The sequence below is a fragment of the Heloderma suspectum genome, chromosome 1, assembly GCF_057233095.1.
Source record: "Heloderma suspectum isolate Gila_16-S chromosome 1, 16-S_ref, whole genome shotgun sequence".
NCBI lineage: Eukaryota > Metazoa > Chordata > Lepidosauria > Squamata > Helodermatidae > Heloderma > Heloderma suspectum.
Genome location: NC_139458.1, coordinates 118,997,313 through 119,022,611, shown reverse-complemented (window position 1 = coordinate 119,022,611; position 25,299 = coordinate 118,997,313). Strand labels below are relative to the sequence as shown.

The 25,299-nt window shown below is 40.7% G+C and overlaps 1 protein-coding gene across 26 annotated transcripts in view; it reads left to right on the top strand.

Annotated features, from left to right (window-relative positions):
• SOX6 (SRY-box transcription factor 6) overlaps window positions 1-25,299 on the top strand; it is a 613,575-nt gene that overhangs the window by 361,036 nt on the left and 227,240 nt on the right. For all 26 annotated transcript variants that reach the window (XM_084855012.1, XM_084855004.1, XM_084855009.1 and 23 more), the window contains one exon: window positions 2,885-2,953. In XM_084855012.1, coding sequence (XP_084711138.1) covers window positions 2,885-2,953 — 69 coding nt within the window. The remainder of the gene's footprint in view (window positions 1-2,884; window positions 2,954-25,299) is intronic.

The following is a 25,299-nucleotide window of genomic DNA, read 5'->3' as shown; positions in this document are numbered from 1 at the left end:
CCTTTTCATGTATGGATTTACTCCCTCTACTGAATGAATTTTATGTGTTTTTTTTAATCTCTCTCCACTCCACATCAGTGGAACCTTCAAGATGGCTTACAATGGTAAAAATTCCACAGCAAGAGTACAAATCTTAAAATTTTCAAGCACATCAAGCTTTAAAAGCACAGTAAAAACCAATACACTAAAATATAGCATAAAACCTTGCAGGTAACCCTTTCTAAAATTGTTGGACAACCCACTAATATCCAGCTTTTAAAGAGGGAATTCCATGACAGCAGGGCAATTGTAGAGATGGCCATAATGTGACTCACCCAGTACAGTTTTAATTTCCTTTAAAGTGAGATCTTATGCAAGGCCTCCTCAAAGACTCCTTGTTGTACGTGATAGACTGAGTGCAGACCCAGGAGGGAAGTGGCGTGTTTATATCTATATCTATATCTATATCTATATCTATATCTATCTTTATCTAAAATGCTCATATATATAGCATTTTGTCAGGGATGCTCTGACTTGGATTCCTGCACTGAGCAGGGGGTTGGACGCAATGGTCTTATAGGCCCCTTCCAACCCTACTATTCTAAGATTCTCTCTCTCTCTCTCTCTCTCTCTCTATATATATATATATATATATATATATATACACACACACACACACACACACACACACTATCCTGCATATAGAAAACTAACACATCCAAGAAAAAAAATGTAGCCTAGGTTTCTTTCTCATGTGCTAGTATTCTATGTGCAAGGGGTATTTTTACGCATTTAGGAGCATTCAAACAGGCAGTTCCCTACCTGCAGTCTGACGTGGCGCAATCCCAGGAGGATTGTGCCACATTAATATTCTGAATGTGTAAATCTTCTCTAACACTCTACTTTCCCAAGCTTTTGTACTGTGCCTTTATCCTCTGGCAGCCACATAGACCATGTACCTACAACACTATGCTTGTGCATTATACATGCAGACCTGAAGACCCTAGGGGAAGCTGTGCTTTGTGTTCCTATTGTATTGATAGCTGATGCTGATGTATTTTTTTCTATTATGTAATTAAACCTGCTTTATTTGTCGATTTGCTTGTGACTTTAGCATTCCTTTGCTTTCCTCTGGCCATGTCATTAACTGAAATGTTATGAAATAATTGCTATAAGTAGGGATGTTGCTGATTTTTTTTAACTTATTGATAAAATGTAACTTCATTCAGGAGGCTGAAGTAATCCTAAAGTGCTTTTCTGAATAACAACAATGACCATTATAATTATTGTCATCAAAGTATATTTGCAGAATGCTTTTTTCTTCAGAATACATAAAGCACTGTAAAATAACAGCAAACAAAAGCAGCCCAGAAAATAAAACCAGCAAGATAAATAAAAGATACAAAACAAAACATAACACAGGAAAACATAACTCAGTGATATAGTACTACAAAAACATAAGTAGCTAGGACTGCAACTCCCATCATCCCCAGCCAGCATGGTCAGTGGTCATGCTGGCTGGGCGATGGTGAGAGTTGTAGTTGAACACATCTGGAGTGCACCAGGCTGGAGAAGGCTGAGCTACCTACTCCCAGGGCAAGCTTTGTCAAACTGTCAAGTACTAACTAAATGGCAAAAATACTATAAAGTCGCTATTAGGTGCGCTTCCCTTGGCAGAGAGTTCCAAAGAGCTTCTGCAAATACTGAGACAACTCTGACACCCCAGGAAACTCACCTTCCAAAGAGAAGCTCCAGAGCAGGACCTCTCAGGTAGCCTCAGACTATGAATCCCAGATTAAACAGTTTAAGGGCACAATCCTATGGCAGCCAGGCAGTGGCTACACGGCCATAGGACTGTTCGGTTTCTGGGACCGCATCTCCCCCCTTCCCTGACGCCTCATAGGTGGCGCGGATCATCCCTTGGCTCCATGCCCATAAGAGCAGCTCGGAGTGGGGCAAAAGGGGGTGTTCCTGGGGGCAAGGAGTGCAGAAGTGCTGGTACGACGCTTCCTATGCATTGTCTGGCCTCCACACGCCCGCTCTGAGGTCCTGCAGCTAGACAGCTGAAATCGGCCATCTAGCCACAAATACAGGGTGGCTGGAGCGTGGAGGGGAGGATCCGCTCTGTGCTCCTCCCGCCGTGCATTGGATAGGTAGTTGCCTCCGAGTTCGGAAGTGGCCGCATATCCCCCTAGGATTGCGCCTTAAGATAGTCTAAGGGACAGGCTGTCTCTTTATGAACCTGCTCAGTTGTTAAGATCTTCAGGAGAGGCCCTCTTGAGGACACCATTAACCGCAGAGGCCCATTTGTCAGGCATGCATGAAAGGGCTTTCTCTGTGGAAACTGAAAACACGCTAACTCAAGAATTATGCTTACTCTACTGGCTTTTAGAAAGGGTGTGTGAAGGCACATCTTTTTAATTTAGCCTTTTAAATTATGCTGCTCTTTTAATTTTTTAATGTGTTTAATGTTCTTGCTTTTTTATTGTGTTAAGGTTTGTTGTTTTAAATTGTTGTACGCTGCCTTGATGACTTCTTAGTAAGTAAGGCAAGATATAAATGTTAATAATAAAAATAATAAATACATTATGAGAAGGCTCTGTGTCATGTATGCAATGTCCAATTTTGACGTCAGCACTCAGAATTAAATAGATATCGGTTTAACCAGTAGTTCCAGCCCTTTGTTTTAATTGTCTGCATGGTCTTTAAAGATAGGTTAGTGAATGATATCTTAAAAACCTTCTTCCAGTCTTTTAGGTAACTCCTGGACAAATGAGGTTCAGTTTAACAAAGAGGAAAAATCTTTGAAATTATTATGAGAAATAAGTAGGAACTTGTTTTCACTCAATAATATTGAAGTTTCAACATCACTGTTTTAATTTAATGGAAAATTTATTTCTAATAGATTGCAAGACAACAGCAGCAACTTCTGCAACAGCAGCACAAAATCAATCTACTGCAGCAGCAAATTCAGGTCAGTGTGTTTTATTGCTCTCTTCTGATTATGCTTAAATTCCATTTAGAGACAGGAGAAGCTTTAACATAAAATTACTTTTACTTTCCTAAACCAGCAAATTAATAATAATACATACATACATACATGCATTCCTATACCATTCTATAAGTGTCCATTCAAGGAGGAATGTTTGCTTAAAAAAACAGAATACAAATATTTTTGATAGAAGCTGCCTTTTGTTATTAAGCAGGTTTTGTTTGAAATATGTGCATTAGTTTTAGATCTTCCATTTAACTGTAAGATATATAAACGGACATTTTAACTTCTGTGCTGTGGAAGGAAAGTAGTAATCAAATTGTTGTTAATGGGTTGTTTTATTACAGCCAAGAGAACTGCTTTATGGTGATACAGTTGTTACGGAAAACATTTGTTGCTACTGCTGTGTAGTTTTTGTAGGTGGCAATGTTTAAAACATGAGTACTGCTTGTCTGCCGGAGCACCAATTCAGGTTTTAGTGGTGGGGGCAGAAGCAGGGGGCATTCAAGATGGTCCATTCTTGGATATACTAAAAGACAAATTGTAAAAAGAAGTATATTTTAATAGCATTTGCTGTGGTTATTTGTTTCTTCATATACCTCATCACAACTATAGTAATGTTATCACTATAGGTGAACCAGTCACCTTAAAAAAAGCAAAGGGCATTGTAGCTTTTCTATACTTGCCTAAGCAAGTATAAGTCAATTTAATTACATATAGTCCTTTAGTGAATAGAACCTGTGAGATTGCCAGAGACAGTGTCCCATGAGAAAGAAAGTAAGAAAGAGTGGGGAGGGGGAGGACTCCTTTACCATCTCTGAGTGGCATCTCTGTGGCCCTACAACATTGGAAGATGCTTCTGAAATGTAGGCTGTAGTTCTATTTAAGCTCCAAATAAGTACATTATTTCAGTAGAACTAACCTCCTTGCCAATGTGTTTCAAATTAGGGTGTCAGAACTCAATATTCCAGGGAAGTGCAAACAAGCTGCTATTAAAAGAGAGAGAAAAAAAATAATTTGACTGGTATAGAAGCAATGTCATGGGTTGTGGGATCACACCGTTGTGGGATCACTCTCTAACATGAATTTCCCCTGCCTACCTTAACCATGGTTAAGGATGATGTCAACACAAAAATGGTGACAATTCTTTCCTTTTTTCTTTAAAAAAAGAAGCTTTTTCACTGGTTTTTTACAGCATGTAAAACAATGTTACATGTTGTTTTGGCTCCCACTGCAGATAGTAGCAGCAGCGATATTCGAGTAGCTGCCTCCTGTGAGCTCCCCTCCCCCACTTCTCCTCAGAATGACAGTACATCGTCCTGGAACATAATTTTCAAGAGCTTCTGGGTTAAAAAAAATGCCTGGGGGCTTCAATTTTTTCCCAAGAAGCCCTCTTGGAACCATACAATGTCACAATGTAGCTTGGTTTCAAGGAGCATCATGGAGGGGAATACATGTACAGAAACAGGAGCATCTCCCACTAACATGTGAAGGAGCAATTGTTCACACATGCCGCTCTAAATTGGAAAGAGTCCCCCGCCCCTCCCACATTTCAGATCAGATGTAATTTTTACAATGGGGGGAGGGGAGAAAAACGGCAACTGCCCCCAAACATTTTTGCAACTTCTGCTTCGAAATCATCCCTCTTTTTGTCCCTTGTCCTATCTATATCTATATATCTATATCTATATCTATATATACACACACATACACACATACACCTCATAGACAAAGTCTCTCTCAGTATTGTTATTGTACAGATTTTCTAATTTTGACCTGAAAGTTTGCAAAGTCAAACTTTCATCTCAATACTAGTCTCAATACTAGAATTTATTTTATTCAGATTTAGAAATATGTGGCACTGTACTCCTGGGACTGGGTCTCTACAGGTTGGGTAGTTTGCATATTTGAATGCCCTCCCACATAAAAAGCATCATGCACATCGATAACTATAATGTCAGGGAAAAGGAAATGGTAGTTTTAAATTAGCAGTCTATTTTTACATGTGATGACCCCAATTTTACTGCGGAGTGCTCTTGCCCAGGAAGGATGGTGCTGCATGATATTTCTGAATATGTAGTTCAGATTTAAAGCCTGATTTATCTCAGGGAGATAAATGGAAGACAGACATTTGGTAGCCTGGAAAAGATGGTGTGAGAATAGGGACCTGTTAATAGGGACGGATGAGAAATTTGTTTCAGTTTGTTTTTGACCAGGATTTATTCAATTTGTACCTCCTGGAACCAAATGCAGACCAGAACGCAATCTGCAGTCTGAAGTCCATACATTTCAGAGTTTGCAATATGAATCACACAACAAGAAAATGTGTACGTTTAAAAAATGCACATAAATATGTATTTGCCAATGGGAGAAAATGTGTATACTTCAAAAATGCTCACAATTGATGTGTACATTTAGAAAAATATGCACAAATTTTCATGCAGGAAAAACCCGAAAGCTCACAATCCAATAGGGTCATGAGTCAGAACAAGCTTTATGGTGGAAATCTGAGACCCTCAATGAACTCACGTTTTGCTGATTCTCGCATCCCTACTGTCAACCATTTGCATGGTTGCATTGCCAGCATCACGTAATACCTTCTACTTACCACTAAGGAAAAGAACTGTTTGGTTCCACTGACCTCAGGTGGTTTTGAGCTCCTTTCTCTCTGCTGTTCATTCACAAAGCTAGCTGTTTTCTTGCTTATTATCTTCTATTTTATTCTTCAAGTACAGGTTAACAGACATGACGCTGAGATCAAGTGGCAGTTCCCCTTCCTAGAAACAGCTAAATTGTCTCCGATCTATCTTGTTCTATCCGTGGCTTTTTCATGAAGTTATGGAATTCAGCCACTGCCAAACATTTTGTCATTTCATGCCAATCCAGTTGTTAAGGGCCTGTTTAGTGTGAGAGACTTCTGTGGATTGCTTCTCTCTCTTGTGTGTATTGGGAAAACTCATTAAAGCATTTCAGGCAGGTTAAGCATTTCTCCTCCGTAGCTCGTTTGCCAGGATTCTGGTAGGCTTTTCATCTTCTCCTGGAGCATCTTGCAAGGAATTGCCTTGGCTGCTATTGGAGCTGTTGGGCCAGTGCCATATCAGGCAAGCAAATAAGTTTCAAAGAAAGGCTACTGTAAGGCAGAGTAGCTACGAGTATTTAAGAAGTTGCCAGCTTTATCCTCCTCATATTTAATTAATTGCCTGCCCTATCCAGGAGACTTAAGGTGGGTAACATTTAGGCAGCTTGTCTCAACAATGAAATATGGGACTGGTGTTTCTTTTTTCTTGTGAGGAAGGAAATGTCTTCTATATTGGGAACTTTGCCCAGCAAAGACACAAGTCTTCACAGCCCTTAAGTCATGATGGCAGAGTATCCAGTGTGAACAGCTACCAGAACGACATTTCAGGAGTATGTCCTAAGTAGGGGCAGATTCTTAGAGCCAGGAGTGCTTTGATAGATAATGATACTTTCAAGGTGATTCAAATATTTACAAAAGACATATCCTCTACCTCAGAATGCATGGGACTGTAGTACCTCAAAATGCAAGTAGTGATATGGAAGGATACATTTGCTTAGATCCTGAGAACCATGAATGGAAGCTCAAAGATGAGCCACCCTGGTACCCCCCACCCCCAGACTCTGCAGAGGGTTGGGGTATCATCCTGAATAGTGTAGGATGGGGTGTGGGATGTTGCCAAAGGAAGGTAGATTTGCCCCAAAGTTGGCAGAGACACTTCGTATGCACAGAGGGAGTTACAGCCAAATTCCCACCTTTTCTTCCGTATATAGCAATTCTGTATAACCTTGCTGAAAGCCTAGCCAGTTAATGGAGATAATTTAGGCTCCACCTACTTTGCATTTTGCATTTAAAGGGGGATTATGCATTCTCTGTCAATGTCTCCCTGTCACATGAACACAGATGCACACGAATCCTCCTAACTTGGGTTGGGAGACTTAAATTGGAATTTGGGCTTTAATTTTAAATATATTTGCCAAGATCATCTACCAAGGACAACAAAGCCCTATCTTCAACTTCACTGGATTTTGCTGAGTATGAATGCTGTTGAGGTTGACCCCTCTTTTCTTTAAACCTCTTACATTGGTCATTCTATTTTCTCAAAGTTGTAAAGAGGATATAACAAGGAGTGAAAAACAGGTGTCTCTCATAAGGAAATATGACTGAGATCCAAAAGAGCTTGCACACACACACACGCACACCCCCCCCATATCACAAACTGCTGTTGAAATTCTCCTCAGTTTCATAAGATGTTTGCTATACAGCATTGGTATTGGTGTGTGTGTGTGTGTGTGTGGGGGGGGGGGGGTTCCTGTTCGAGAAATACAAATTCAAAGCTCCCGTGGGTACATAGGACTAGTCATGTGGTTCTTTGGATCCAGGCCTATAGCACATAATTAGTTGCACTTTTTAAGTCTTCCTGGACCATAGCCTAAAGTTGCACCACTACTCCAAGTTTTATGATGTGTTCTTGCACTGCAGTTCATAGGCAAAGGATTTCTGCCAAATGTCTCCTGACACAACACATACATTTGTCAGTTTGCAAAATGTGTAGGCCTGTTTAAAACAATAATAGAAACAAGTGAATCAGATACTGCTTCTTTATCGCTCTAAAGACTTAGGCATGATTTAAAGATGGTTATGGAAAATGAAATGGAGCATAAATGAAAGGCAAAATAATACATGTTTTCTTTTCCTATTTACATTATTTCAAACAGTTTCATTTCATATATACTTTTCATACATAGGGCCAAATTCAAATACAGTTAGTCACACTGAAGTCCTATTGAAAGAAATGGGACATAAATTCATTACAAGTCACTTTTCCTATCAATTTCAATAGAATTTAAGCACAAGTAACTCAGGATTTGGGCCATAGTACCTGATCACATGCAGATAAAGCACAATATTTACAAAGAGCATAATATTTACAAAGAGGAGCGGAACTTAAGAGAGAAGGAGATAGGGATTGTTGAAAAATGCTTTTGTGTGGTGGCTCCACATGTAGCCTAAACATTTGTAAATTACTTAACATGCTGTATTTTCCCTGATCAGTATTCCGGGTGGCATGGAAGCTCTTGTAGCCCTATTCATGCATTCAGATTTACGCAGTTAACATTGTGTGGACTGGGAGAACAAGGTGCTATACACGTAGGCTCTTCCCATGATTTAGGACCCCGATCTAAATGATGAAGGGACTCTGTGCATGTACAGTAGGCTCCCCTGTTCAGCACTTCCACGAATGCATGAAGAGCAGGCTAGGGGGGAGGGGCAGGTTCAGCAGGGGATGATCCCACTTATCTGCTCCATGCGACTTTGTGAAGTTAATTGTGTGAACTTGAATGTCCCAATAAGGCTCAAATGTACCAGTCTGATCTAGGTGATAGGCAGATGATACAGTCTTCATGTTGAACTACTGTCATGTAGAAGCATTTTTGGTGGCCTTCAGTTAGAACTATAAGATAGCAGTAGGGATGGTGGAGAATTCCTCCATGAACTCCATTGAGGCCAGATTCTAAGAATCCGGAGTCTGCGGCAGAATGGAAGACTCACCTCAGCCACCCGGGGGAATCCACGTGGGCCGGATCCTACCTGCTGCCGTCCATCCACTACCAGATGCTGCCGCTTGTCCTGTCCGCTGCTGCCTGTCTTCGGACGCAAATGGCATCTGGTGTAGTGGACGCCATTTGCTTTCTTGCCTTTTGCCATGATAGGCTATGTAAATCTTTTTGCCATGATAGGCTTTTTTGCCATGATAGGCTACGTAAACCTATCACAGCAAAAAGCAGGGACGCAAATGGCATCCACTATGCCATTTGCGTCCCTGCTCTTTGCCGTGATAAGCTACGTAAAGATTTACGTAGCCTATCACGGCAAAAAGGAGGGACGCAAATGGTGTCTGCTACGCTGGATGCCATTTGCATCTGAAGATGGGCAGTCTGGCAGTGGACGGGCCCGGCCGGCAGCTCCACGGACTCGCTGCGCAGTGGAGCCAGCCAGGTAAGATTCTGGGGGGAGGAACAGATCGCCTCCCCCCCCCCGCGGACTCGGAGGTGAGTTCCGTACACCCCTACATAGCAGTAGGATAATAAAGTTATAAAATGCAAGAACCATTCAAAAGCAGGTTTGGCTTGCCTCTTCAGTGATGAGAGTTGGTGCCTCTCTTATACCTGTCAGGGAAAGGTGTTTCACAAGAACATACAATGTTAAGAAGAGCCATGCTGGATCAGATCAAGGGTCCATCTAGTCCAGCATTCTGTTCACACAGTGGCCAACCAGCTGCCTGTGGGAAACCCACAAGCAAGACATGAGTGCAACAGCATTCTCCCCGCTCATGTTCCCCAGCAACTGGTGTATACTGCCTCTGATAGTGGGCAGCACAGTTGAAGAGGCCCTCTCAAGGTTGCCACCCACCTAATTTCACCTAGCAAAAGAACTCAAAGAAAAGCCTTCAATGCAGATTGTAAAATTGCAGGCAGATCCATGCAAAAGAAGACGGTCTTTTAGCTACCTTGGTTCCAAGTTGTTTAAAGATAGAACCAGCACCTTGAATTGTATCTGGAAATTCAAAATGTACTGGAAACTGATGCAGACCTTTCAAGTTTGGTATTATAAGAATGGTGGCTCCTATCAAAAGTCTGGCCACCGTGTTCTGAACCAATCGAAGTTTCAGATCTGTTGTCAAGGCCAGCCTGATGCATAACACATTTCAGTATCTAAGTCCTAGGATGTTGCAAGAGCATACCTATTTTTTGTTTCTTGGATGAGAACTCAGTAGCCCCATATGCTCCTGCGATGCTAATATGGGGGCTGCCAGCTAGGATGAAAGTAGCCACATGCCTTTACTAAATGACATGTGCCCCTGCTGAATAATGCCCCCTAAGAGCAACATTCATTCATGTAGAGAACGATTTAGCAGTCAGAACAGTTTCAGTGAATGAGTTCGTGAATTTCACTGTGTACCATTTCCATATAGAAACTCCTTGAAACTTCTGTGGCAGGAGATCCACATGATGATGAGCTATTTTATATAAAATGGTCTATTCTGCAGATCAGCATGCCACCCTTTATATGGCTTGTCTTTGTGTCAGTTCTAAATTGAATGTTTTCTTAATTGTGACTCAAAGACTCCTTTTTCACTGCTTTTCCTCCTTTCCTAACTCTGGACTCCACAGCCATTTCCTTCATACAGTGCAGCAGTGGGCAACTTGTGGCCCTCCAGGCGTTTTGGCCTATAACTCCCATCATCCCTCACCATTGGCTATACTGGCTAAGGCTGACTGGAGTTGTAGGCCAAAACGTCTGGAAGGCATAAGTTTCCCACCCCTGATACAGCGGTTAGATTTCTGTTGAATCTGTGAAGCGAAGCTATCTTTTTTCATTGCAACTTCCATTCTGCTTCGCTTTTAAATTGCCACTAGAATTCATTTTCACAAATACAGTTTTTCCTCTAGTTCTATGAAGTAGAACTATTCATGCTGCGTAGTTTAATATCAACAAACTGGCATGGTCTCACTTTATTAAAATGAGTGAGCGTGACAGTAAACAAAGGGGCAGTAATATGAAAAATGACAACTGTTTAACTGTCCTTGAGTGTGAATAATTTGTGTTGTACTTAAAACTTAAGAGGCTGAACCAACAAATCCCTTTCCTTCTCTGTGATTAACTACTGACAATTGAGGTACCTGGTGAGCTGAATAAGGACTATCTCTTTATGTGAAGTGCATGTCTAAAGATCAGGAATAATTACATTCTACATTAGCCTTCATGGCCCCCACAACCTGGTTAATTAATTTTTTTTGCTAGGATAATAATGGTAGGAATATATTTAAAGATATGGGTTATTATTAAGTATCTAATTGACCTCCTATTTAAGAGCTGGACCCTTCATTTATTGCCTCCTGGAAACGAGTTGAAGCTGCTTGCTATAAGTTTGCTGAAGAGGCAATGTCTGGAATTTAGCTCACATCAAGCTGCAACTGTCCTTAGGTCTCCTGTCTTTGTTTGTAAACTGTATGTAGCACAGACAAGCAAAAAGCTATTACAGCACTACTGTTTTGGCACTGGGGAATATTGCCCCCTCCTTTTGTTGTTGTTATCGATCCTGCAACTGATCCCCTTCCAGCAAGCTCAGAACAGGCCCAAATAAAGTTGTTGAAAGCAATTTGATACTTCTATTGGCATAGTACATGGATCAGAGGCTCCCTTGAAAGTAAAAAATCACGGCTTTTAAACAAAGCTCAAAAGTCTAAGAATAGTCCTCAACTTTAGCAAGCCTTTAAAATATTGTAAAATTGTATCTTCAATCATGAGCTTGCCAGGAAACAAACAACCAAACAAAAAACAACCCGAATCCATCTCTTCCTTTTACATTTTCACGACTGTGTGCTGTTTTTAATTGCCCATGGTACACTGCTGTGATCTTCTTTGGGAACTTAAAAAAAGAATAAAATGCAAATCTAATTATTTATTTTATCTAATTTGATTAGCTTTTAAAAGTTACGATACATGCACATAAACTTGCTTTGAATTTTAACTTGATTTTCTGGATTAAAAAGAATAGGCATGTCTATTGTGTTTTTCGCAGAACACAGTTGAATATATACCTAGCTGTTCTAGCTCAGTAAATTCAACAGTAGATCATCAGTTTTATTCTAGGCTGCGCAACAATCAGGCCCAAATAGTTATTGTCAAAGCCAGGACTGGCCTCTTTTTAGCACAGTGGCCTCATGGAAGTTCTGTTTGTTTGCCTAGACTATGGATCTTCACATAGTAATATGTATTTTTAGAAATGAGAAAGCTCAGATTTATGAGTCTATGCTGTGAGCAACCAGATCCTAAGAAAATTAATAAATCTGGCAAATAGCCACTACGTAGGAGGGAAAACAAGGAAAACTTTCATATAAATGAGATCATGTAAACCAAGGGTGGAGAACTTTTGGTCCTCCAGATGTTGGACTACAACTCCCATCAGCCCTGGCCAGCATAGCAATGTTGTCAGATGATATAAGTTGCATTCTAACAACATCTGGAGAATCACAAGTTGCCTGTCCCTGAAATAAGTAGTTCTGATATCCTATAATGCATTGGAGTGAACTTCACCACCCATCTACTACCCAGCTGCCATCTTGCTACATATTTAAATGAATACATCTCTGGACATGTTGTCCAAATAGAGACATGCTGCCTTTCCAAAGTGGAGTGGGTGGAAAAATTGTAAATGAGACACCCTCTCTTGTGTAAGAACAACAAAGAATCTTGTGGTGCCTTAAAGACTAACAAATTTATTCTGACATAAGCTTTTGTGGACACTGTCTACTTCATCAGACAGTGTCTAAGAAAGCTTATGCTAGAATAAATGTGTTAGTCTTTGAGGTACCACAAGACTCTTTGTTGGTTTTGCTGCAACAGACTAACATGGATACTTCTCTGGAATCTGTTACGTGTGTAACCATTGGATTTGTAGGGAATGAATCAGGGTGGGAAGGGGTGAAGCTCCCTCAGACTATCTATTATCTAATTTATCTTGGATCTGAAGAGGGTTGGTCTTTTTGGGAAAAAATGTAGATAAATATTAAAATGCTACACCATATTTTATGATTGGCTAGCAAACCAGAATCCAAAAGTGATTGTGAAGTAGGTTTCCAAAATGGTGGTTTGTGTTGGCTATGGTTTGGAATGGTACTTGAATTGACAAACCATAGTTACAGCTGTTGCTTCACTTCTGGTAGCCACAGGAGTGCGGGACAGATAGAAAATGAAAGCAGGCAAGCAGATCTAAAACATGGTTTGCCTCATCATTTCAAAGCCGAAATTATGGTTTGGGTTCTAAACTATGGGTAGTGTAAAACATGTTTTAGCATGATGTGTAAATTGAGCTGTAGAGATTACATGACTAAACCTGATTTGATCCTTGGGCTCTTTTGCTCCCTCTTTCTTTCCCCACCTCCTTAGGAAAATCACTAAATACTTTCTTATCTAGTTTGACTATGCATTTTATTTAAAATGTTCTAATTTTTTTTTTGAAATCTAGATGGAAAAGTGCCGTTATTGCAATGGATTGCTTTATTTCCTGTTCAGAGATCTAAACAGTATACGTATTTAATCCACACACAAAAAGGTTAGGTCTTCAGTATCTCTTTCATATGACTCCTCTAATTATAGAGCAGTAAATGGTAGGCGAGCATATGTTAGCAACATGAGCAGCAGTCTATGAAATGAGCTACAAGTTAATAAAATCATCTTGTGGTAGTGTTGGCCAAATGTTAGCACACATGTTTCGGAAAGTGATATTTCAACAGGCTTGAAGAATAGGACTCTGGCGCATTGAACTTGAACATGATCTGATGTGTGGAAAAGAGCTAAACCTAGAGCAAAAGCTCAAGTTTGGTATAGGGGGGAGGTGGGGAATGAAGGCAGATCATGCTTGTTTCTTTCTCCCTCTTTAATGCTCCAGTTTATGACATCATTAGCCACGTTGCTCTCAGTCCTAGCTCTGCTGGATTCCCCCCACTCCCTAATTCCTATAAGTACTCTATTGCAGTGTATCGCATGATCAATACCCATTTTTCTCCTTTCAGTCAGTGCTGTAGAACTGTGGCTTAACAGAGGAATAAACCAGATTAATTAGGGACTATTGATGAGGATGCCTTTGCTGCTGCGAAACTGGCTCACATCCAATCATGTCATATACACAATAGTTACTCAGAATGGTCTGCAGTAAAACATAGTGTGAATTCAGGCAACTGTTTGGCTTGTGGTGGTAGTTTTTAATAAAGAGTTGGTTGTTTCTAGGATTTGGACAGATAGTGAAGCAAATAGTACATCATCCTGCCAACTGGTCAGAAATATGGGATAGCAAAGATGTGGTCAAATTTGCCTCTCCATGTGCCCAGATTCTACAGAAAACAGACTCCCCAAAGTTGCTCCTTGGTGACATGGCAAATTGTCCTCTATATGCACCTATAATGGTAGCCCTGTCCCCTTTCCTCAGACCACAGCCTAGTAAATGGATTGCTAATGGTAGAACCATGGTAGGACAAGATCTCTCTCTCTCTCTTTCTCTCTCTCTCTCTCTCTGTGCCATTTCCTAAAGGTTCTGTCACACTCCCGCAGGATAAGAAACTGAATCCTGTTTGGGGCTGTGCAGATTATTATTATTTATTGTATTGAAGGGATTGGGATAAGATGATAGGTACAATAGGATTCTCAGTGGTTAGAGTCACTAGGGCAGGAAGTAGTTTTTAGCTTTGACCCCAGTGATGTCCCAAAGATACATTTTTACTTCTCCTATGTAAGTTGATGGTTGTCATTCATGTTAGGGGGGAAATAGAATACTGCATTCCCCCCACCCATGATCCTTGCAGTATTAGTATTAGTACCCTCCTTCTAAACATGCCCTATGTGTCACAATGTCAGGTGTTTTGCTAATTGATCAGTAGCCTGATATGCTATGACTTTCTCTGAGTCTATGTTGCTACAACTTCCCCCCAAATAATGAAATCCTCAGTTCACCTTAGCTGACTTCCTTGTATTTAACTCAGTCCTGCGAAGTCATATTTACAAGCAACCTATATCTGATCATTGATCTCTTATGTAATGTAAGAGGTGGTATTACAGAACTTATTTCTTAATACACCTGAATGAATGGCAAGTTGTCATGCTAGGATTCAGTGTTTTTATTATTATGGTTGAGTAGCTAGGATTTTGTTTTGTTTTTTATGTAAGTGAGGTAAATTCCAAAAGAATAAGTAGAAAATGGAAGCTGGGCTGGTACCTTGAGGTTTTGCCTAGGGCAACACGCAACAAGTCTCTCAGGATTACATTAAGACACATCCCTTAATAAGATATAGGAACAATGTCAGTTCTTAGCTTTTTGCTTGCTCTAAGTTTTATGTACATGGAATATTTCTTTGATCGTTAATCGTAGCTTGAGTAATAATTTTACTCAAGATACTTCTCTGCATTGTGCTTTCCAGGATATAACGAATAAAGGGAATAGTTAATAAAATGTTAGTACTGTGTTTAAACAACCTGATTTATAGTGATGGCCATGTATATAAGCAACACTAGAATGTGATGATATCAAAGGTCAAAGTTTCATTTTGGAAATTCAGGTATTTAGGCAATAATGATAAAATGCAGCTCCATTTTTATAAAGAATGTCAGTTAAAGCATTTAGAATCTAAATTGTAGTGTACTTTTTGAAATGTGACAACTAGGCATTTGTTTCACTAAACAGAGTAAACTTTGACAGCGAATGGAGGAGTCAGTGTTTTTAGCTGTACATGAACATTTTATTTTATAAGAAAAATGTATTATTGTCAAACATTGGTGGAATCAGAGGAGTTGTTCATATGTACTTATTTAATTGACTTTTAGAACAGAGAGTATGTTTATGCAGTATAGGTACTATATTATGCCTATTCATACAGTATAGTTATGCAGTATAAATGAACAAACAGAAGTTCAGAAGACTTACTGGAATTCCAGGAGCGACTTGGAAAAGTATAGGAAAAAATAAGGAAGAGTCAGAATGTAAAATAAGATTAAAGAAATGAAGTAAAATATTTTTTTAACAGAAGAAAGTAATTGCATTTGGATAATTGGAAGCCTGAGGCTATACCATAGGGTTAGTTAATTCATATTTATTTATTATTTCTTTTTAGTTGTTGTTTGGCATTTGAATGCATGAACTGACTCCACTACATTTGAGTTGAATCTGAGACATTTTATCTATATTGAAATCTTTGATGACTCATTTACACATGCAAGTGACCACTTCACAGTCAATGTGTGTTGTTGAACATGTGATGCAGTTCAACAATCCTAGTATTGTCTATAGCAGCGACAGGGAATGTGTGGCCCTCCTGGTGTTGTTATTGCTGGTGCTGCTGTTGGTATTAAACCTCTTAGGGTGTAATTCTATGCATGTTTAGACAGAGAAAAGACCTATAGCTCCCAGCATGCTGGGAGGTGTAGGCCTTTTCTTTGTCTAAACATGCATAGGATTGCACCCTTAGGCATGTTTTTAAAAAAAGATTCAGGGTGACTTACAGCAAAATTAAAACATGCAAAGTTTAGAACTAAACAATTATCCATGACATCCTAAAATCAAACAACCCCATAAAACAATTAAAATATCAGTAACAACCATAGATGGTTAAATAACACAGCCAGCTGATGCACCAAAAGTTCAAAACAATCCATCATAAACCATGAAATGCCTGGGAATAGAGGAAAGTCTTAACCTGGCACTGAAAAGATGACAATGTCAGTGTCAGGCTATGGTTGGACTGCAACTCCCATCTTTGCTCATCACTGGCTATGCTGGCTATGGCTGATGGGAGTTGCAGTCCAACAACATCTGGAGGGCCACGTGTTGCCCACCACTGGTCTGTAGTTTCAAATCAAGTCAGACTACTCTATGCCTGCTTTGGTTTGGTATGTTTTTTACAGGTTAATTGTAAATAGTTGATTAACAATATCTACATAGAACAGTGAGGAAAGAATAAAATGTAGGGGGAGAGAAGGGCTGTTTTATTCAGCTGCCCTAAATCAATTGCAGTCCTTTTAAGACTTTAAAGGTACAGCCCTAAATATGTTTAGACAGAAAAAAAGTTCTACAGCTCCCAGCATTCCCCAGCCAGCCATGCTTCCTGGATGCATAAGATTGTGCCCAAAAACATTTTAATTCTTGAAAATAATGTAGTTGTCTAAGACAATCAGCAGTTTACAGCTACTGTCTCCACACAGAAACTGGATTTGTTAAGGAAAAAGAAGGTTACTCAAAGCAACCTGTTTTCTTTCTTTATCAGGCTAACAGGTTTGTGGGTAAAATGTGGATACCTTGGGCACACAGATGGTTGACTGGACCTGGCCAAGCACCTTGTCCACGTCTCGGGATTTTTTTCACGCAAAATGGCAGCTTGGCAAGGGAGCAGGCAGCCACATGCCAGACGCCTGTGGCCAACCCAGCAGCTCACTGCGTGCAGTAAACAGGGTTGGGCAGGCGGCAGGAGTACAGTGTGCAGCATGGGATGGGGTGAGTTCACCCATCCCTTCTTCCACACTTGTGGATCACCAAGTGATGAACATGTATACGTGAACAATTCTTTGGAATCCGGCCTCAGGAATCCGCAGTGGATTGGGACCACTTACCTCTGCTCCAGGAGGACTGGAGGCGGAACGGCACTTGGCTGCTGCTTCCAGCCAGAGCAGTTCGCCTCCTCCCCTTCCCTGCCAATTGCCTTTAAAAAAAACTGTCTTTTTTTTTTAAATGGCAGTCGGGGGGCGGGGATGTGCCCATAGACTTATACACAAATAGAGTCATGAATCTTGCATATAGGTCTATGTGTCCATAGGCTTATACACAAGATTGACCGCTCTATTTTGCATATAAGTCTATGGGCACATGCGATCAGCAGGACGTGCCCACAGACATATACACAAAATAGATGTCAGGAGGCACCCTAGCACCTCTTTCAGTAGACTCCAATAGCCAACTCAAGACACAGACGAAAGGATTCTTTTCAAGGCTTTAATCCTTTTAGCACTTAATGACTCTTTCAGAAGCTAATCACCAGCGACTAAGCAAGGAACAGCAGAGTAGCCTATGCTCCGGGTAGGCAGTTGGTCCCCATTTGAAAAAGAATCACTTGAAGACCCTGAACTTATGGGCTAGGGAGAGATCCTCCCTCTTTCACTTGGGTCCACGGGAGGCAGCCGTTGCTTGTGCGCTAAACGGGCGCTACGCCTCCTTTCCGTGCCCTCCATTGCTCTTCGCTCTTTGCATCTGCGTCGAGCATCAAGCAAGCCCCATTCCTGCACTTTCTTACTGCTAGGATCACTATCTATCTCAGGAATGCCGGCAGGAGGAATCTCTGCCAGCTGCTGTGCCTGTGGGGGATTAGCTGGCTCCTCTCCCACGGATTGCTGCTCCTCCTCAGAAGCAGAACTGCTCTGGGGTTCTATCGGCTCAGTTTCCACCCTGACATCAGAGCGGTGATAAATACTTATGTAGCCTATCACAGCCTAATGCAGGCACACAAATGGCGGCTGCTACAACAGCTGCCATTTGCGGCTGCAGCAGCCGGAAGACGACCTGGAGCTGCAGCCACTGCCACCGCCGTAGCCACAGCTGCTGCTGCCACAGCCGTAAGGTAGGTCTGTCCTGGGGGGGATTTTGGGGGGTGGCGGTGGGGAGGCCGTTCCGTCACAGACTCCGGGGGGCCGGATTCTAAAGAATCCGGCCTCACTGGAGTCTGTGGTGGATTTCTCCAACATCCCTAGTCTTTCCATGTTTTGATTCTGTAAAAGGTGAAGACTGAGACTTTTTCTGTTTTGAATGTATTTGTTGCATTTATAACCTGCCTTTTCCTCCAAGGAGCTCAAGCTGGTGTACATGATCCACTTCTCCATTTTATCCTCACAACAACGCTGTGAGATAGGTCAGTGCTGAGAGTCAGTGACTGGCCCAAAGTCACCAAGTGAGCTTCATGAAAGCGTGGGGACTTGAACCTGAGTCTTCCCTGTCTAAGCTCAGCCCCCTAACCACTATACCATCCTGGCTGTTACTGAACTTGGTGCTTTGGCTCCTTCTCCTTTTATCACTAGGCAACTACCTGTCATTCGTTTGTACACAGTTTCTCAATTCTTAAGTAGTTTGGCTTCATGAGGGTTTTCTTTTTTTGGTAAACCTGCCTTGGGGTTGTATCCAATGACAATCCTACTTAGTGTAGGCTTATTGAAATGAAAGGGGCTTTAGTTAGGCTAACGAATACAACCCATTGGATACAACCCTCTGTCTTAATCACAGTGCCAAAAATAATAGTTGTTAACACTGAACATAATTGTACCAGAGAATTGTTTGCTTAAAATAGGGAGAGCTTTTGAGTTCAGGTCACAATATTTCCTAATCTTTCTTTTACAGCTTTTTAGCAACAACAAAATTACGTGGTGGAATTGGGTCCTTGGCTTTGTTGCTCTTAAGAGTCCTGCTTGTTTAAAAGAACTAAGTCTTTCCTATAAATCTTGTATAGACCATCTTCTGTAAATCAAGCATTTGCACAGCTTGTGTAAATTATGTCTACATTGAGATTTTAAGAAGTTAAACAGTGTGCATACCATACTTGAGGGATGGGAAATAAAAAGTGATATACTGTGCGACACATGATATAACACAGCAGAATATCTTTTCAATCCCAGAGGGATGCATTGACATCACCATGCTAGAATTCCTGTGCTTCCATAAAATGCTATACTGAAGTTTGTAGCCATTCAATGAAAGAAAACAAATTATGAGCATAGTATAAATGGTTTAATATGGGATGCCATATTTACCTTGGATTGCCCAAAATGACAGTATGCAAAGAAAATGCATACATTGCAACACCAAATGATAAAATAATCTAGTTGAGATGGTGCGGTATGGAAATCTATCCTAATATATACCACTAGCCACAAATAATTACTTTTTTAAAAGGTCAAAAACTCAATATTTGTTAATTGTTTAATAAGATTCTGCAGGCACAGTGAATGTATATGTTTGCATTTAAACATATAGCAGATGAACAATTTCTAGTAAGCATCAAAGCATTGTTCCAAAATATGTATGTATATAGAGTGGAAGGCTAGTAATTACTGCCCTAGCCTATTCTCTGTGCTTAAAGCAAAAGAATTAATAAAAAATGGGGCATGATCCATCTAAAGTAAAGCATATGTTTAACTCCCCTCTCATTGCAGTTACTGAGACTTAAAGGCTCTTGTCTTTGGCTGAATTGGAGCCAGAAAGCAGATACTTCCACAATGAAACACTGAAGATGATTTCATAAATCATAAGAGGGGGAAATCACCACATGCGGACTTTTCTCTATTATCAACCCAGTGAATCTTCCTTGTGAATATGCATGTGTGCGTGTTTACTTGTTTCTTAGGATATAGTTAACAGTAAATCTAGCCATCATTGTAAAGCTCTACCATGACAGAATATAAGTCATTGGATTGGAAGGGTTCAGTAATCACTGGAAGATATGGGCCTGCTTGGATGATCCTTGCTCCCTATGATTGTATCTGGAGAGAGACAGAGTGTGGGGGTCAGGCTTGTGCATTACCAGGTTACTCCTGTATCCCTTTTAATTTATTTGAAAGCAGAATCTCCTTGTTTACTTGTTTACTTCTGTGAGGGTAAATGCAGGCAATACCACATGATAGGTATGGTAGACCTGTTCACAGTCTCTATCCAAATACAATTCTGGGGTGAAGTATTATTGCCTGAAAAGTCCATATTATGGCATTGTCTTTAGAACCACTTTCTTTAATTTTTGTTTGTCATTAAAACAGCATTCTACCAAAAGATCCTTTTACTGCATCTCTCATCATAGAATAGTAGGGTTGGAAGGGGTCTATAAGACCATTGAGTCCAACTCGCTGCTCAATGCAGGAATCCAAGTCAAAGCATCCCTGACAGATGGCTGTCCAGCTTCATCTTGAATGCCTCCAGTGTGGGAGAGCCCACCACCTCCCTTGGTAATTGGGTCTATTGTCATATTGCTCTAACAGTCAGGATATTTTTCTTGATATTCAGCTGGAATCTGGCTTCTCGTAACTTGAGCCCATTATTCCGTGTCCTGCATTCTGGGATGACTGAGAAGAGATCCTGGCCTTCCTCTCTGTGATAACCTTTCAAGTACTTAAAGAGTGCAATCATATCTCCCCTCAGTCTTCTCTTCTGGAGGCTAAACATGCCCAGTTCTTTCAGTCTTTCCTCATAGGGCTTTGTTTCCAGTCCCCTGATCATCTTCATTGCCCTCCTCTGAACCCTCTCCAGTTTATCTGCATCCTTCTTAAAGTGTGGTACCCAGAACTGGACACATAAGAGTGCTTTTGGAATATGAGGATCCAAGAGAATATGATAACAAGCCCTTGTTCCTGTCACCCTTTCCATTGCTGAGTTCTATGCATTATGTAGAGTGCTTTAAGCTGCCCCACAGTCCGTGTTTTTTCAAAGGATTTTTAAATGTTTAATGTAATCAAAATGTCTGCTTTTAAGCTGGGATCAAGCATGCCACCTTTTTTTGGTTGGAATAAGTTTTTATTGCCAAGTTACATACAACCATGGAAAAAAGGCACTAATAATGGAAAGGTTGACACAACATTAATTTTAGCATTACGAGTATGTTAGAATTCTGGGAGAAAAAAAGACCTTCATAGCTTTGCTAAGATATTAATTGCAGGAAATTACAACATATCCTATTAAAGAATTATGTCACTGGCATATGTAGCATATGACACTTTTACATATTCTCCCTTGTTTGCATGGCAGAAATATTATTGCATTTTTTTCTTGAAAAAGGAAGAGGTGGGTGAAGTGACTGAGACTTTTGATTCTCACCAGACAAGCTTTATTAGTCAATCTGAAAAGCTCAGAAGAAAATTGCAGTATCATGATTCCTTCAAAAACACCGTTTCCCATATTTTATGCTTGACATACAGAACAGGGGTTTCAAACAAATTCACAGCAAATAAATTTATCTGCAAGGTACTTTGAGCTGTAAAACAACTAGAAATCCTATTATATACTCACAGTTGATTCTGGATTTTTTTTTTTAAAAAAAATCAATTTATTGTTATGCAGAAAACTGAGGTCTTCTAAGAAATCTAGCTACGCAGAGAAGAAGCAAGCAAACATAAAGTGTGGCCTTTGCCATGCATTTGATGAAACATGATAGATTTGCTAGGTGTTATGTAGTTTAAACAATCTTGCCAATAAGTATAAAAGATTTACCAGCATTTTTTGCCCCTATGTTGCACTGGGTGGTCTGGCCAGTAAACAGACAAGAATTTGCCCAGAAGAAACTATTGATGCCTCTGGGTTAGTGGTAAACTGCAGGCTGATTTTTTAGTGAGATCTAAATCCTGTTCAGGCGTTTGGAAAAGTACTTACCTGAACACGCAAGAGGAACTGTGCCAGGTAGCCCTCCCCCTGATGTCTGTGTGTACAGTACAAACATCTGATCTGCCTTTGTGCATACAGCTGTACATGTAGAGGCCTCCACATGAGTCAGCACCCTGTGTTATCAAGGTTCTGGCTCACGTGGATGCCTCTGCGAATACTTTGTACACACAAAGCCTCCTCTCTGCAAATGTTCATGCTGTACACTCAAACGTCAGGGGATGAGGCTACTTGGGCTGCAGACAGAAGGGGGAATCAGCAAAAATCATCCCTCCCTTTCCTCTCATGGAAGCTTCTTCTGGATCAAAGAGCCGTCTATCAGTGGAGAGATACAACTCGATACAACCCATAGTCCAATTCTAATTTTTCTTTGCCTGCTATTTTTGAGAGACGTCATATTGTATCAGTATCCTCCCTACACTGGTTTGGTGTTTAATTTTTTTTTTTTTTTTAGTGTGGAACTGTCAGAACATCAAATTCCATTTGGCTTTTCAGTAAAGCTGCTGTTTAGGAAATGTATGAATTTCAGCTCTGCAAAACTTTTCCATTTTAGAGTACTTAACATTAAAGAATTTTTGGTAAAGGAATACTTCATATTTCTCAGAGAGGAAGAGATGTGATCAACCCTTAATGTCCTTGCCAGTGATCTGACACTAAATGGGGGCCATTGTTTAAAAATTCAATACTCCTACTGAAGTAATTCAGATATTTCTCAGTAGGAGTTATGCAGAGTTTAAGAAAAAAAGAACCCAAACACCTAAAATAGTGTAAGAAAGTTAGGTCAACATGTCTTGTACTTTAAAAAAAAGTGCATTAAACTGAAACTCTTTGGGACAATTCATCCACTGTTAGGTACATTGAAGTGCCATTGATTTCATAGAAAAGCTTAACCCATACTGAAATCAGTGGCATATAAATGTGTCACACAATGGTTGGACTGTGGCCTTTATTTTTTGCATTCCTGCTTCCCCTAAAACCTTTCTTCCTTTCTTGTAAATGAGGAAAGTGAAAATACACTAGAGCGAGATGCCCTCTTAAATGTCTGAAACTTCTTGATAGAGGCAGGCTCATGTTAAAAAAACAAAACAAAAACAGCATGCTCAGCTAACTATTTTTTTTAATGCATAATGTTTAATAGCCAGGGCTTTTTTGTTGTAGTTTGGATGCGAGCTATAGTTCCATTGGCTGCAAACAATTCATATATGCATAAGCTCCAGTGAAACCATAAATGTCTGCCACCACAACTCAAGTCATTATGACTAATCCTCCAGATCTCAAAAGAGCTACATTGGAGTAAATGGGTTCCGGATTACACCCCATATCTGCAATTTAAGAACTAGAATATTAATATCAAAACAAAATGCAGAAATGGAACAAATATAATTTATCATATTAAAAATAGAATTTTAAAATAATTAAGGGTGCAATCTTTACATATTTAGACAGAAAAAAGTGCTACAACTCCCAGCATCCCTCCAGCCTGCCATGCTGGCTGGGGCATACTGGCAATTGTAGGACATTTTTTCTGTCTAAACATCCATAAGATTGTGCCCTGAGTCTCCAGTCCTGTATATTCATACCTGGGTGTAAGTACCATTGAACTTAGCGGGGCTTACATTTGAGTACAGGATTGCATAATTAGCAGATCGGTAAGCTACGGTGGGATGTTACATGCATTAGTAATTCTAAATCTAATTAAATTTATATAGAATTGTAGGGTAATAATAATGCCTGGCTAACTTACATAAAAATGGTGATGACTGATGATTGCAAAATGGTAAAAACAACAACTATCTGGTGTGATGTGTGTGTATGATAACTAGATTTTAGGTTAATTGTGTGATTTATATCAATCACAATGGCTAAGTTTGATATTGCTGGCACACATTTTAAAAAGTGACCCAAACAAGCATCTTTTTCTTTACAATAAGCAACCCCCTTTCTGGATCAGGACCAGATGCTCGGCAGGAGGGTGATTGAACCCTTTGGCCATGTTGCTGAAAATTACCTGTTTTGAACTAACCAGAGTTTCTGGGCGGTTTTCAAAGGCAGCTCCATGTCCAACACATTGCAGTAGTGTAACCTTTGTATACTCTTTTTAAGCTGTGTTGTTTTAAGCTGTGTTGTTTTATGGTTGGATTTTTTTAAAAAAATGTTTTTAGTTCAAAGTTGTTTTAGTTATATGTTGTTTGCAGAGAATTTGTATAGAAATGTAATAACTAATAATACAGATAATAATAACCTGGAGGTTACCAGAGTATGGATAAATGTAGCCAGTGTCAGGGTGGAAACTGAGCCCAGAGAGCCTCAGAGCAGTTTGGATTCTGAGGAGGAACAGCTATTCGTGGGAGAGGGGCCAGCTCATCCCTCACAGGCTCAGCACCCGGCAGAGATTCCTCCTGCCAGCATTCCAGAGATAGAGAGTGACCCGGGTAGTGAGGGAATGTGGGAGGGGGGCTTCTTAGACGCTCGACGCAGACGCAAAGAGCGACGAGCGATGGAGGGCGCCGAAAGGAGGCGTAGCGCCCGTTTGGCATGCAAGCAGCGTCCGCCTCCCGTGGACCCAAGGGAAAGAGGGAGGATCTCTCCCTAGCCCATACGTTCTGGGTCTTCAAGTAACTCTCTTTCAAACAGAGATCAACTGACTACATGAAACTTAGGCTACTCTGCTGTTCCTTGCTTAGTTGCTGGTGATTAGCATCTGAAAGAGTCATTAAGTTGTAAAAGGATTAAAGCTTTGAAAATAAATCCTTTCATCTGTGTCTTGAGTTGGCTATTGGAATCTACTGGGAGAAGCCGCCAGAGCGCTCCTGACAGCCAGGTTCTCTCTAACTACAAGGGCAGGGTAGGGGGCGGTCACAGCTGGTGCACTATTCTGAAATGGTGAATGACCCTCTATTCCATTTAGGCCGCTTGAGTCTCTGATGACACAGGTGGATCAGTGAGCACCCATGGGGTTGAATCGAACGATGCCTATGTGCAGGCGCCCCAGGCCTGCCGGCAGCGGTGTGCACGTGGCTCCTACCAATGGTGGCTGTGATGTAGTGCTTCTGGAGGGAAGTGCTGAAATGAGCAGAATGCTTGTTTCTGGAAGGGGCTTGACCTGCCCCTTCCAGAAACAATTATTTCTGCTTGTTTCAGCATTTCTCCCCAGAACTGCTACATTACGGCTGCCGGTGGTAGGGGCTGCATGCATGCTGCTGCCACCAGTGGGCCTGGGGCACCCGCACATGGGCATGGTTGAAATCAACCCCCAGACTGTAAACCTTATCCTTTAGTAGGAGCCCAACCACCTGCTTGGACAGAGGATCCACAGTACCTGCATTTTGTCAGTACTGAGCTTCAAGTTGTTAGCCATCA